Below are 13563 nucleotides of genomic sequence, written 5' to 3'. Positions count from 1 at the left end.
CAGAAAATCATTCAAAACTTACCAAACTGAAACATGCTGCCATGGATTGGTAGCAAGAGAGCATCAGGAAGCATCGAACGAGCCAGGAATTTGTACTACGTACAACTGGACCTTAATGGCTGGACCATCACGGTCAGAAGCCACTGTGTTGTTCAGAAAGCCCCCTTAGCACCCGAGTCCCTCGAAAGCACTCCCTTCACAGTGGAAGGGCTCCCCTCTGTAGCAACTATCACTCTTCCTGAGAGCAACTGAGAAATTCCTTACCTTAAACATTTCAAGATTTGCTGCCTTAAGTCTTTCTTCCATACGAGAGCTGGAACGGGGACTGGAGGCCTCATTATCAGAGAGGACAATTATATCTGGTGAAGGGGTTAATCGACCCCTGTCCTGGTCACTGCATAACAAAACAAAGAAAAAAGAATGAGCCACAACATCAAAGCATGAATAGCAAACCTTGGAGTTGGAAACTCCCCTCCACCACTGATCCACACTGGAGTTTGGCACTTCTATTTACATCTGCTGAGACGACAAACATGAGCGACCCCAACCCCCCCCCCAGCTTCAGAGAAGGAAAAGCTGCTCACAAGCAATCATAGCTGGAATGGAAAAAGCTCTTTCAAAATGTTTTCTTCACCAGGATAAAAGGTGGACTGCTCTAAGTGCAAGGTAATCAAACATGTGATACAAACCCTTTCTGAGACAGGTCTATCCATGTGTTAATAACAAGCTATATAGTAACCAAATAGGAAGAGACAACTGCAACCAGGTGCTGAGATAAGAGAGAACGGGCAAGCATAACTGCATGGATACTTTTGCCTGTTATTGTTTGTACCTACTCAAAGAGATCACCACTACTTGCACGATGCTTGAGATAAGAATGGTGTACGTTCTCAGTTTAACAAAAATGTAAATATTCCAAAACCATATTAACACAATTCTATTTCAAAAGGTCATCTGTAAAGGAAAAAATCCGAAAAAATATCCTGCACAGAGTCAAAAGATCCAATTGAACTGTGACCTAGAAATCAGTAGATGATAGGAGCAGCAGCTACAACAGCTCATCACTGGAAAATCAATGCTGTCATCCAGCAATATCCAAGCACTGCATCCTTCATTGTGGCATCATTCAGAGTAAGGAGACACTAATAGAAACCCTTTAACTATCACCAGTTTAACGCAGTAGTGCTTGGAGAGCCTTGGAAAAATGCTAAATAGCCCAGTATAAGCAGTAACCGTAGCTATAAAGGTATCAGGCATGTTGCCACAGAGGCAGACAGACTTATCGCTCTGCAGAGTAGCTGGAAGGTCTTTGGTTTGAGGCTGCAGGGGGAGGGAAGAGATGCACAGATTATCTTATCTGAAACTCCTAGCTTTGAAAACTCAGACGGAAGTACGAAGCTGGATCCAAATTCCCAGGCTTGACTACTCTGAAGGCTTTGAATTCAGACAGGACATTAAGAGCCAAACACATGGCTCACAGAGGCTTTTATGCAAAAGTTATAGAAAGCTCTGCCCCAAGCAAGAATCGCATCCCGCACAGCCAGCTGGCTTCGCAGAGCCCTTGGTGTAGCAGCAGTTCAGCAAGACCGCTCAGCAGCTTCAGCTTCTCACCACTGCAGCCGCCTTTGTAGGCCCTTCTGAGCATCAGTGTTGCTTAGCTGCCTCCTCCTCCCTGTCCCTACTGACCAGCTCACCCCTCATTTCTCATAAAGAACTTGTCAAAGGTGGCAGACAGTAAAGTTTAAGTTCTGTGTTAGCAGTACAGGCCTGACCGTCCTGAACAGCCAGAGCACAAAGTCCAGTCTGGGACAGGAGAAGACATTCAAGACTGGTTTGCTCTCACTCCTGCACATCTCCAATGCTGCTGGATGAGCAAGTTTGGAAGCAACCTTTGCTGCTCTGCATGCTACAGTCATGACAAGCGATGTCCACATGATTTACTGCGCTAAGACAAGCTCTCTGCCAGCTCCAACAGAGTTAATAAGCCCTGTAAGATGAGGGTGGTTTGTCCACTGCAAATTCCATTGGTGCAAAAGAGTCTGTGGGTGGCTGCTCATCCAGGGAAATGCCCCCAGCAACATGGTTCCAAAGCATCCACAAAAACTAAAACAACAACAAAAAAGCACAAAACCACTTTGCTCAGCCCAAAAGAACTGGGGACACTGCTCTGCATGATATTTCTACACATATTAGAGTCCTCAATAACCTCTTTGTGGGCCATTACAGACCTAAAGTGTCATATGAACATAGCATCTTTTGATCACTGGATATCCTCCTCTTTTATAAATCTTATTTCAGTACCCTAAGGACACTGCATACACGATCCAAACCAGGAGCTTCTGAACTGCTGCTCCCTCTGCGGAGCTGTGGGAACAATTCCTCAGCTCTGCAGAGGCAGGAGGAAAGCTGGTGCCTCCCAGAGAGGCAGAGGCCGTGGCCAACCCCAGCCTGAATGGTTGCCACTCGGCGAGCAGCACGGACAGACAGAAAGATGGGCCACGCCTCAGCAACCAAGGAGCTGGAGAGCTGTGCAGAGCAGGAGGACGTGTTTCACAATCTGCCTCCATATTTTATACGCGTTCAGTCACCTCGCGTAGCTAAGAACAAAGCTTCTGGTGTTCAAAACCTTGCGTGCTGCACGCGCCGCCTGCCCGGCTCATTCCTGCAATCTGTTTGTGCCTTATGGCTTGCCAGTCCCCCTCGGTTCCCCGCAGCTGGCCTGTCCAAGACGCCGTCTCTGGGTGCAAGCCTCGGGGCACACCTCTAAGCAAGGGACACTTGCTTCTGACAGCTCCTGACTGAATTTCTAGCTGGCTGCACAGCCCGTGCCCTAGCAGCACAGTTGGCAGAGAAGGCCCAGAACAGCCTATGCAGATAAAGTCAACGCAATCCAGACCAGGCAAACGAATCTGCATCGAGACTTTCACATTCAGCCAGCTGAGAACAAAAGCTCCTCCGTGACGAACGCGAGACAGCCCTCGAGTTGTCCATCCCCAATGGTGCTTTAGTGGGATCCTGCTCCTAGCTACCCCAAATGCCTACTTCCAAACGATTGCTTATGGTCCATCTATACACAAAACTGCTCTGAAACAAATTCACCCTCGCAATCAACCGAGTATCCCAGGGGATCTCACAGCGACCATTCCCCAGATCAGGTTTCAAGTGTCAATACTTGATGACCAAGGGTTTGGACAAGAGGCTCTGTGGTATTCCAAGTGTTATAGGTCAAAAATAAACCACGTCAGGCTTCTGCTAGCACCAAAGGTCCCTTCTCCCTTCACGGCCGATCGCGACTCACAACAGCCAGGGCTTTGCGCACAGCGCTGCATCACGCGGGGCAGTCGCTAGTAGGAAACGGCGTGTTTTGATGTGGATCTCGGACGTGCTTGCTTTGAGCGACAGCACCCAAAACTGCTACAAGACTTGGAAGAGACGGGCTAAAGCTGATTAAACACTGAGCTTTTTGTTGAGTAAAGCCACCGACACCTCAGACTCACCATGCCAATGCAGTGACCTGAACCTGACCAGAGCCCTTGCCGGACAAAACCTGCATGTTACCTGGCAGCCGCCAGTTCCAAGGCCACCTCTAGCACCTCGTTCAGCTCCAGCCACAGCTCCCTCTACGAGAGAAAACGCGGGCAGTGTGACACGTTGGGGAGCTGTTAAAGAGCCTATCCACACTTCATGGCTGCCTCCACCTACAACAGTTTTTCTTGCTCCTGGAGAGTCCCCTTCCATCTCTGGGCGCATCTCAAGTATGCCCAGAGCAATCAAGATCTGCATTTTAGTTCAGACCTTGCCTAAATGCAGGCTGCCACTACTGCTTCTAGTGAGTATTTTGGACAAGTATTGAGATAGGTCTGGGCTGTTTTATTTACATTCCGTTGACAAAAAAAGCCAACATTAAAGCCAGACAGGAGAAAACAGGGCCATCTGCAAAGAGCTGCTGGATATGTCAGCATTGTTTTATTTACTTTTGTCAAGGCAAGGGCATAATTACAACAAAACTACTGGAAGAAAAGCTACACTGATGATGCAGGAGGCAGACAAAGGTGAAAAGCACCTTCCCCAAGAGAGCTCCTCTAGCATAACGACCCCTTATCATATAAGATCAATATATTATCATATCATATAATGACTGCTTAGCAAAGTCAAATATTACCAAATCAAATTTCTATTGCTAGACACTTTCATGCTAAATTATTTCAAAACTTCTGGCAGTTTTCTTCTCCCTCTTCTTAAGGCTGATTGAATTGGAAACACCACTTATTTCTGAAGGCAGCCGTCTTCTCATGGTTACATCTTTCATCCCCAACTTTTCCTTGAAACAATATATATTATGAGAAATTCAGGATTTCAAGAATTTGACCCAAGGCAACATGGCTACCTTCCATGTGGCACGTATCTATGTCCAATTCCAGCGTCTGACTAGATTCTCTGCTTCTTGTACAACACTGAAGCAACTCAACTGAACAATTTTAGGCGTGATGTCAGCACACAGACAGTGCTCCTCCATGCCAGAGGCCTGCTCGTTATTTCTTCAGGAGGAAGAAAATCCATGTAGTAACTTACTCAGAGCCATCTCCATTCCTACCCCCATTTAACACCTCTAGCCTAAAAACATATGTGAAGTGACTGAATGTTACCTGCATTGCACACACTCAGTCTCACACAAAAGCTGCAAAGCAAGCGAGCCAGAGAGCTGCGACAGGAACTCGCGATTCCTGGGTCCACCTTCACCAGGCCACACTGGCCACCCTCGCCTTCGAACTACAGAACAACACTAACCTTAAGTGAACAGACCAGCTATGCGCAAAGGTGCAGCTTAGCAGGACAGCAAGACTGCGCAACACGCTCACATCTGGCCATTGCTCCTGCAGGGCTGCTTTGGAGAACTGCACTTTTAAAAAGTGCACCATCACAACATTACACTTGCAACAGGACATGAATAAACCTTGCATGCTCAAGAAGGGTGTTGCTTTTATCTGAATGCTTCCACGAGTGCACAAGTATCACACCCTGGAATACTACAACAATGTTTCCGCCTGACCACATACAGTTCATCATATTTTAAGAGGCTAAACCAATGGCACAGGCAACTGGACTGAGTTAAGCCACATATTTTCATTAAAAAAAAAAAATATAAGCGATATTCTCCTTCCCATTTCTGGAACTTCAGGTCTCTTCACCACTTCTGATTCTCTACAAGCCAGAATTTGACAAATAAGTAAGTGTCAATGAAGGCATTAATCCTCTATAACATACAATACGCTAGGATGTACCCACACACTGCAACAGCAGAAAATCTTTGCCTTCAAAGCCCCCTTCTACCACCTGCACAGTTAGGTAGGCTCCTTTCCAGTTAGGAAAGGAGCCCCCAGACATTCAGAAAGCACACTGTCTTTATCCAAAAGCTACCATCAACACACAAAAAAAAAAAACCCCATACAATATAGCAATCAAGACAACTTAAGTTTTCCAGAATCACAATACAGTTCCTTTCAACTTGAAGAAAAGAGACTGAGAACAAACAATGCTGGCAACACCTGTCCTTTCACTAAACAAGGCATCTTTAAAGGAGCTATGAAGAGGAATTAATCCTGCCCTAACATGTAAAGCATTTCTGCTAAAGAAGCCAACCTTCCAGACCACATGCAAAGATATATCCAGCCAGCTGGGACACTGGCATCTGACCGGCCTGCAAAAAATGCTTCTGTCACTGCAGGTTGCATCTCTGCAAAGGAACTACTACTGCCTCTTTTAAACACACTTCACTCCAAGTCACTGCAAGCACCTGGTTCCTCAAAGTGCTGTCATTCATTTAAAGTATCAAGAAAACACCACAGGAAGGTCCAACACTGTGCTTAGTTCAAGTAGGACTCCTCCGTTCAGTTGCTTAGCCTGTTTGCCAAGTCTAGATTGAGTCAGTATCCAAATCAAGTAGAAAAACAAAGTAATTTAACATTTGTTTCTTTCTCCCTTCAAAGAGAAGCAAAACAAAAACAAAGAGGCAGAACGCATTAATGCTGCATAGCACAAGTTCTCCTTATGGCTCTACAAACTTGCACTCCTTTGCACAGAACATGACTGCAGGTGTTGATTGAAGAAGTAGCTAGAGTTCACTCATGATAAAAATCAGGTGTGTGCACTGTGCATCAGATGGATGCAAATACAGAGAACACAAGGAATACCAATGCTTCTCCCAGAAACAGACATAACTCACTAGCACTTGGTAACTCAGGCAATTGCTTTTCATGAGCAGTCTCAAGCTCAGCAGGGAAAAATAATTACTTCTTCCTCTCAGAGTCACTAGCCCAGCCAGGGTCAGCTTTGAGAGCGATTGTCCATGCACTTGCATTAGGCTGCCAGCTAAATAAAGGACTTTAGCTGTCACTTTTGTAGATGTTAATAAAAACTTTTACTGGAGTGGGATGCCTCCTCCTTCGCACTCACTGGCAGGGGTTATGTTGCTACCACCCAACCATTTTAAACTTACCATACTAAACGCATGGATAAAGAAAGAGAAGAAACAACATCCATCTGTTTTGGGGGTAGAATAAGAACGATAGCAGAAGTAAAAACAATACAAGTACAGTGCTGAATGTTTCCAGAGAAACTCTATTGGGATAGCAGCCTCTGTTGGTCAGATTTCAGCCAGAGGCACCTCACAGACATCAAGATACCAGGAAGACTCTCCCGAGTCTCCAGGACCATGAAATGTTGATTTAATTTCTGACTTGGGATCTCACATCTGGCTGAAGAGAGGATTAATAATATGCTAGCTGCAAACTCTAGTGATCCAGTGCTTACCTTCTCCTTGCACTCATATCCACTGGCTCATCATTAATGTTTTCCTTCCCTGGCCTCCCTGCAGTTCTGCCATCTCCATGGGGCCTAAGGCTCCCATTCAGCTTTTCTTCATAGACTTTCACACCATCCTGTTTCACTGGGAGCTCATGGGGCACATCAATGCCTGAGAGGTCTTTCCTCTTCAGCAGTGCCAGCATCTTCAGGCGTTCCATCGCCTCATGTCCTTCCATTTTCAATCTTTTTGCCAGGACATCATCCCGGTCATCTGCTTGGTCCAAGCTCCGTTTTAAGAGGTTCAGGCGTAAAGCATCTTCTGTCATTCTGTCCATCCTGCAGGGCAGAGGTTAGCAAAAGAATAAAAATCAGTATCATGACAAACAGAAAGCAGCTGTAGCAGACCTGCTCTAACTCATACATCACATCTTGACAAAGAGCAGAGCTGTGCATGGGCATTCCCCATGCAGCTTCATCCCCCAGCCTGCGTGGACCTCTATGCTCTCCTTTCTCAGGAAGGGTGTACCACTGATGCGGCACCTGGAGCACTGACCTCCCACGCGTGTGCATGCATTAACCTGTTAACAGCACGTTGTGTGCTTTTGTTCCCAATCCTGAACCAGCCAGACAGGGAGTTTCCCAAGCAGTGTAGATTAACTGCACACACCGGAATGGTGAGAGCACCCTGGAGCCCCTGACAGCAGAGACACAATCCCTCAGTCGACATTAAAAGGCGGCTGGCTGCTGCACAGTAAGACTTACCAGAAAGAGAAGCTGAAAAACACTAAAATCATTCAGACACACAGCCTGTGCTGTGAAGGAAATCAGATTTTAGGGGGTTCTGGTGGTGGGGAGGGACAAAATGCTTTTTTCTTTGAAAAAAGCTCCTCAGATGAGGGCCAAATATTTCAAATCTTCCTCTAACGAGAGGCAGGCAGCCAACTTTTCCTCTTTAAACTAAAGAAAACCCCCTGCCATGCCATTTTTCTGTAGTCACCTGCTCTTCAGGTAAGCGATCCTGCTAGTCTGTAAGGAATGCAAGGCACCTTCTCACTACAGAGTTTCACACACCAAGAGGGTCCCCACCCACTCTTACCGCTTGCTCCCCCCACTGACAGCCTGCCCCTCCTCCAGGTGCAGCAGTGCCCCGCGGCTAACAGATGTGCAGGGTGGGGGGCGCGTCACAGGGCCTATCATAACCTCATCTCCCCGCGGCCAGGCTGGCAAGAAGCTAGTTCCGAGAAAGTCAAGAGATCTCCACCTGCCAACAGGGCCCGTTTCTGACGGGCTGCTCAGACCCCCCAGCTCAGGGGGGTCTTTGCTTACTGACGAACAGACTGGGGTGGGGGTGATGACAAACCACGCAGAGACTTAAAGCAAGTATAGAAAGAAGGAATGGTGAGAATAGTGACAGCTTTTTCCACCGAGTTCTGCATGCCAGCAGCTTACAGTGGTGCACAGCACACAGAAAGACGCAAGCTGCAGAGACAAACATTTTGCTAAATACACGAGACAGACAATAAAGAACGAGCTGAAGGTGTGCCCCCGAGGGTCCTCCTCGGTGCCAGGCTACAAACGCAGGCCTGAAGACTCAGACATTTTGAGATCTCTGGCAGCTGCCAGAGGGAGCCCAATTACTTGGGCACACTGTAACATGATGCCAAGGCAGCTATATACAGCGCAGGGAAAGAGATTAGTTCACACATTTAGTCTCATTTCCAATCACTTTATTATTAATGTTTGCACGCTCTGAACAAAAAGATGATGCCGAAGTACCCAAATCTCAGCCACCTCTGCTACTACATACTCTTTTAAGGTGGAGCTTACAGCCATTACTAAATCTGGCTTCAAGTAACTCACGATAAAAAACTCACAAAGCCAAATTTCTGCCAAGACGATATTGCTCTGGATCGGTTATAAAACCCCTATAATTATACGCAATTAAAAGTACAGCCCTCACACAAGTTCAGCTACAGCATCAAGGCAGTGATAGGGTTTCAGGGATACAAGCTGCGCCACAGAAGCATTACTCTTAACGATGGGGCATGGTCACCTTAGGCAGCAAGAAAACAAGTAAAAATCTGCAATACAATAGGAAAAAAAAATCCAGTCAACCCTCTGGCACTGGTCTGATCTCAAGACAGGTTGCCATATTAAGGGTCAACACCTTAGATGTCTTCCTACTCAACAGTCTAGTCTCTCTGCAAGGAGAATTCACGTATACTGTAACCAAACATAGAAAGGCAAGCACAGGCAAGCTCAGGAAGTGCTCTGGAAGACTCACAAAATGTGTCTCTGCTCTCCCATCCCCAACAATTGACCCCCAGGTTAAATTGAAGATGTGAGTGCTGGTGGGTTATTTAAAAACCACAGGATAGCAAGAACCCTCCTTGCACCCAGCACTACAGTTTGGAGCCAGCTGCTGGGAAAACACCTTGCTCCAATTAATGCGGCAACGAAAGGGCCTCCATGATAGTTTCCTCCACTTAACACTCTTGGGAGATGAAAGAAGGTAAGGAGTAAGAAGTCCAGATACTTGGCAGCCAAAGGCTGAAGCATAGAAAGGGAGCATACATACTTCCTAACCAGCTGTCACTTAGAGCTGCAGCCTTCACTATTTGCTTTAGGACATATTAAACAAGCTTCCCTAGATAATGACACAGCCAGCCATGAGTAAAGTCACTCTGCAGGCACTTTCCTATTGAAAAGCCCTATCATCTCTATTAAATGGGCTCCACATTGGCATGTAAACTGGATGTACTGTTAAAACACACACAGCATAGGAAAGTTGATACCACCTTAACTGACAAGCAATCTGAAGCAATTTCACTGAATTATGTCTTGGTACTCAAAAACCTTGCACTGCTTCATGCACATAGATATTTCATGTCACATGTTCTGGCACTAAGACAAATATAGCCATAATATTTGCTGGCAAGCAGAAAAATAAAACAATGCTAGAGTGCACAGAGGAGAGTCAGACTTCCTGAAGACACAAAGGTCTGTTTCTGGACATCAGAAGGGCAGCAAGACATACCTATGCAAGAAAAAAACCCACTGAAGTGTCGTAAGAAATCACCCATTAAAAAAAAAAAAAAAAAAGAAAGAAAAAAAAAAGTTTAAGGCCACGTCTGCACCTCGAGGTGTCTCTTTTCCATGATGTTGTCATAGACAGACACTTGATTGCTGTGGTCAAAAAGTGAGTTCTCCTGTTCTGCAGATTATAATTTTCGCTGTGCTTTGATGGTGTTTCAGAAAGAACAACAGCCCTTTGGAGATGGTTATTTAAGCAAGCTGAAGCACAGCCTTGAAACACTGGAAGAGCTGTTTGTTTCCTTTAAAGATCTACCTCAGACACTGTCAGTTTGAACTGCTACATGGGAAAACAGAATGAAATTACCTGTGAGTAACTGCTATTCTGGAGCTGCCTCCGTGCACCTTTAAGTATAAGGAAGTTGTAAAGCGCTGTCTGCAAGAGCACAGGAGGCGCGGAGCATACCACCTCTCACAAATCAAAGTCTGTGAATGAAACGAAGCCAGCAATGGAAGTACTGGGAGCACCTGTCCCAAACAGCACAGGTGCTCTCATGAGTTACAGCGCTCAAGCTAGGCTCGGCAGTGGCCAGACTCCAGTGCAGGTCTCAGGACGGGAAGGGTGGTTAGCATCCGTTCATCCCAGTGCTTGTGTCATGCAATGGAGGAAAGAGCCATGCTGCTGCAGCACAGCAGCCAGGTGTCTTCTCCAGAGCCTCCAGCTCAGCTGGAGCATGTGTCAAAAGCAATGCTGCCACCAGCAAGTCCACAAAGGGCACACAGTACCACTGTACAAGAACGACACTTTTCCTGAGCAAGTCAGGTCTCCTTTCCATCTCCTGTTCCCAAGAGGAAAGGGCTGGCCCAGGCAGCCTACCTTTTCCATCATTTCAGAGTTGGGCAAAGTGAGTTTTGGTGTACCTCTTTTACACAGATCTAATAATCCTGCTCTATCACAAGAGTGCTACCACATCCCCAAAACACGCAGCTTTCCTGTAATTTTCCAGCTTTGCTTTGACCCACTCTTGGAGTAACAGAAATAGCAGTTTACCTTTTGGCAAGTTAAGGAAACGCTGTGTCGTGGGACCTGGAACTCAGCTGGAACACCTCAGGAGTGGGAGATCAATGTTTTGGCGTACAAGCACTGAAATGAAACCCTATGGCCAACAGTCAGCTGCATTTTGACAGTATCAGTTACCACACAGACACCCACTTGCTATGGAAGGAAAGAAACTTAGCATGCCAGGAACAAACCCCTGCTTGCAAAGACGTGAGTAGACGGTATCTCAAGGGTTTCAAAAAGACCTCCTCTTTAAAATAAGTGGCTTCTTTACAAGAAAGAAATCAAAACCTCCATCATCAGAAACAGGTACTGTAACTATTTAATCCTTTCAAGAGGAGACGTACCAGGCTTGGTAAGGAGCATGCACTTTCAGCCGGATTCAATAAAAATTAAATTAGGCTTCAGATTCTTTATTGAATGGGGCCCTTCAGTGTTAACACTCGGTCGTGAGGATGGGATGTAGGGGGGGCAGAAACTGCAGCTTTACTAGAAGTCCTAGGAATTTCCAGAACATCTTCCCCTTTCCTTAATTGAACTGCAGAAAAGGGCAAGCCAGAAAAGAGTGCTTCACTTGATCCAAAATTAGCAGAAATCGATAGGAATTCTTTAAACCACTGGCTATTTAACAAGTCTGAAGGTCAGACAGTTAGGGACTTCAGTACTCGTCTGCTTTGTGTCAAAGTAACCCAAATTAAAAACAGAGATTAAACCTCTCCAGTTTGACTTATGAGTGATTTTGAATCCAAGGACTGGCTATTGAAGAGCTAGCTCTTTATCAGTAATCTGGAATTACAAACTACAGCAACAGCAGAATTCCTCCCCTCTGAACTTTAGAGGCCTTTCAAAAGAAATCAGCTAAGTTGGACAGGACCACTCTAAAGGGATGTACATGCAGATACTTCAAATCCCATTCAGCTGCATTAGACAACATGCTTGCATTCAAGTCACACCTGAATGACAAGAGGCAATGGAGCACATCTTCATCAACACAGTAACACAAACCGGATGATTCAGACCCAGCTCCTGCCACCTACTCTAGCAATCCTCCAATAAATCACTTCCAATAAATCACTTCCAGAGTTCTTGCACATCCAAAGAAGCAGGCTCTCCATTTCATTTTCCTAAACGAACTTTTGTATGAAAATAAATAAATAAATAAATAAAATTAAAAAAAGAAATCAAAACAAACTTCTCAAATGGTGGCAAAATCCCCAAGGGAAAACAAAAGCACTACAAGACATGTTTTGTTTCTGACTTGATACAGACTATAATTATCTCCAATTGCACCTCTGCAGGTGAACAGGCTTAGCAACTACCTAGAAAATGCCAGTGTCAGTTTAGAACCAACATTCAGAAGTTAAAGGACTCTTCAGGAGAAGGAGGCTAGAGGAGAAGACAAGGCACCATGCTCAGCTCAGGCTGCAAAGGCACAGGGCAGAAGTCTAGAGGCGTAGCAAGTACTGACAGCGAGTCTCACCTCTCGAGTCTACTCCTCCTGCTCACCATGACCCATTTGCTCTTTTTTTGCTTACCATCAATCCTCCTCCCAAGGCACCGACTACACTCCCTCCTCAAGAAAAACTACATGAAACACAACATCTTAAGTTGGAGAGCATGCAAAACAAGATTGGCCATGTCCTTCCCCCTCCCTGGAAGTTGAAGGAAAAATTGCTCCAAAAGGGCTTTTTGCTCAGATTCCTAGAAGGCAAACCTGGAAAACAAGCCTCACAAAACTGTAATGGCATCATCATCATTGTTCTCTACCTACTGTAACTTCCTTACATAAAGGCTTCAGGATCCCACATCTTACACTTCATTATATGCCAAATATTGTCACCCAGTGTAACTCCAGAACTACTTCTCCGCTCTGTTGTCATCTAGCACCAGCTGGTTTGCACAACCCTTCCTAGCTTATAAGCACAGGAGCCTTCCTCTCTGCATTCCCTGCCACCTTGAGCCTTAGCTTCACTCGTTTTCAGCCTCTACAACTCATCTAGCTTCTCACAGTGTCCCCACAAGTGCGTTAGATACCAAGCAGAATATTGCCTTGTTCTGCACGGCAGTTCAGTACAAAAACGCAATAGCAGCTGGCAGATTTATGGGTGAGGGGAGAAGCAGAAGGAGCCAAGCTAAGCAAATTCTGGCTGAAGCGCACATCCAGTGGCCTAGTACGCAGAGACCCACCAAGGAGCCAGCCTGTGCAGAGGTGCGGGTCATTCAGCTGTGTTCAGCACAGTAAGCGGCAAGGCAATCAGTTTCAGCATCATGTTCTCTTCTATACGTTCTTTTAGCTTTAGGCAGTTTCACTTCTCTGGTGCTAGAAATACAGGTTTTCCATGGTCAGACAAACAAAACAGCAGCCCAATTTACTATTTATATTTGATACAGCACCCACAATTGCACACACCATGCAAAAAGAAAAAAAAAAAAACACACACACAACACTATTTTAAAGGTTGGAACAAGTGAGTTCAGCTAAAAAACGAATATTATACTAGAGAAGCAACTGTATCTAGGGACTAGTTATACACAATTCTTAACGTGCAATCTATATAAGGCTGTACAGATTAAGTGTCATTCTTAGATTTACTTGATGAAGATTAGCAACAGAAAGTTGGCAGCAATAGCAAAAGTTAGCTTCAACTTCAGCTTATTCAGTGAAG

The 13563-nt window shown here is 45.6% G+C and overlaps 1 protein-coding gene across 4 annotated transcripts in view; it reads right to left on the bottom strand.

The window, feature by feature from the left end:
* Positions 1 to 13563, bottom strand: part of GATAD2B (GATA zinc finger domain containing 2B) — a 52961-nt gene that overhangs the window by 14814 nt on the left and 24584 nt on the right. For 3 of the 4 annotated variants that reach the window (XM_062597806.1, XM_062597807.1, XM_062597808.1), the window contains exons 2-3: positions 6811 to 7140; positions 265 to 394 (exon numbers count right to left, since the gene is read on the bottom strand). In XM_062597806.1, the coding sequence (XP_062453790.1) occupies positions 265 to 394; positions 6811 to 7139 (459 nt within the window). In that variant the 5' untranslated portion in view covers position 7140. Of the gene's footprint in view, positions 1 to 264; positions 395 to 6810; positions 7141 to 13084; positions 13097 to 13563 lie in introns of those variants that run through there. The other variant, XM_062597809.1, reaches the window with a different exon arrangement.

This window comes from Rhea pennata, chromosome 31 (genome assembly GCF_028389875.1).
Source record: "Rhea pennata isolate bPtePen1 chromosome 31, bPtePen1.pri, whole genome shotgun sequence".
Taxonomy (NCBI): Eukaryota; Metazoa; Chordata; class Aves; order Rheiformes; family Rheidae; genus Rhea; species Rhea pennata.
Note: the sequence above shows the minus strand (reverse complement) of the source record. Positions and strands in the feature narration are given on the sequence as shown.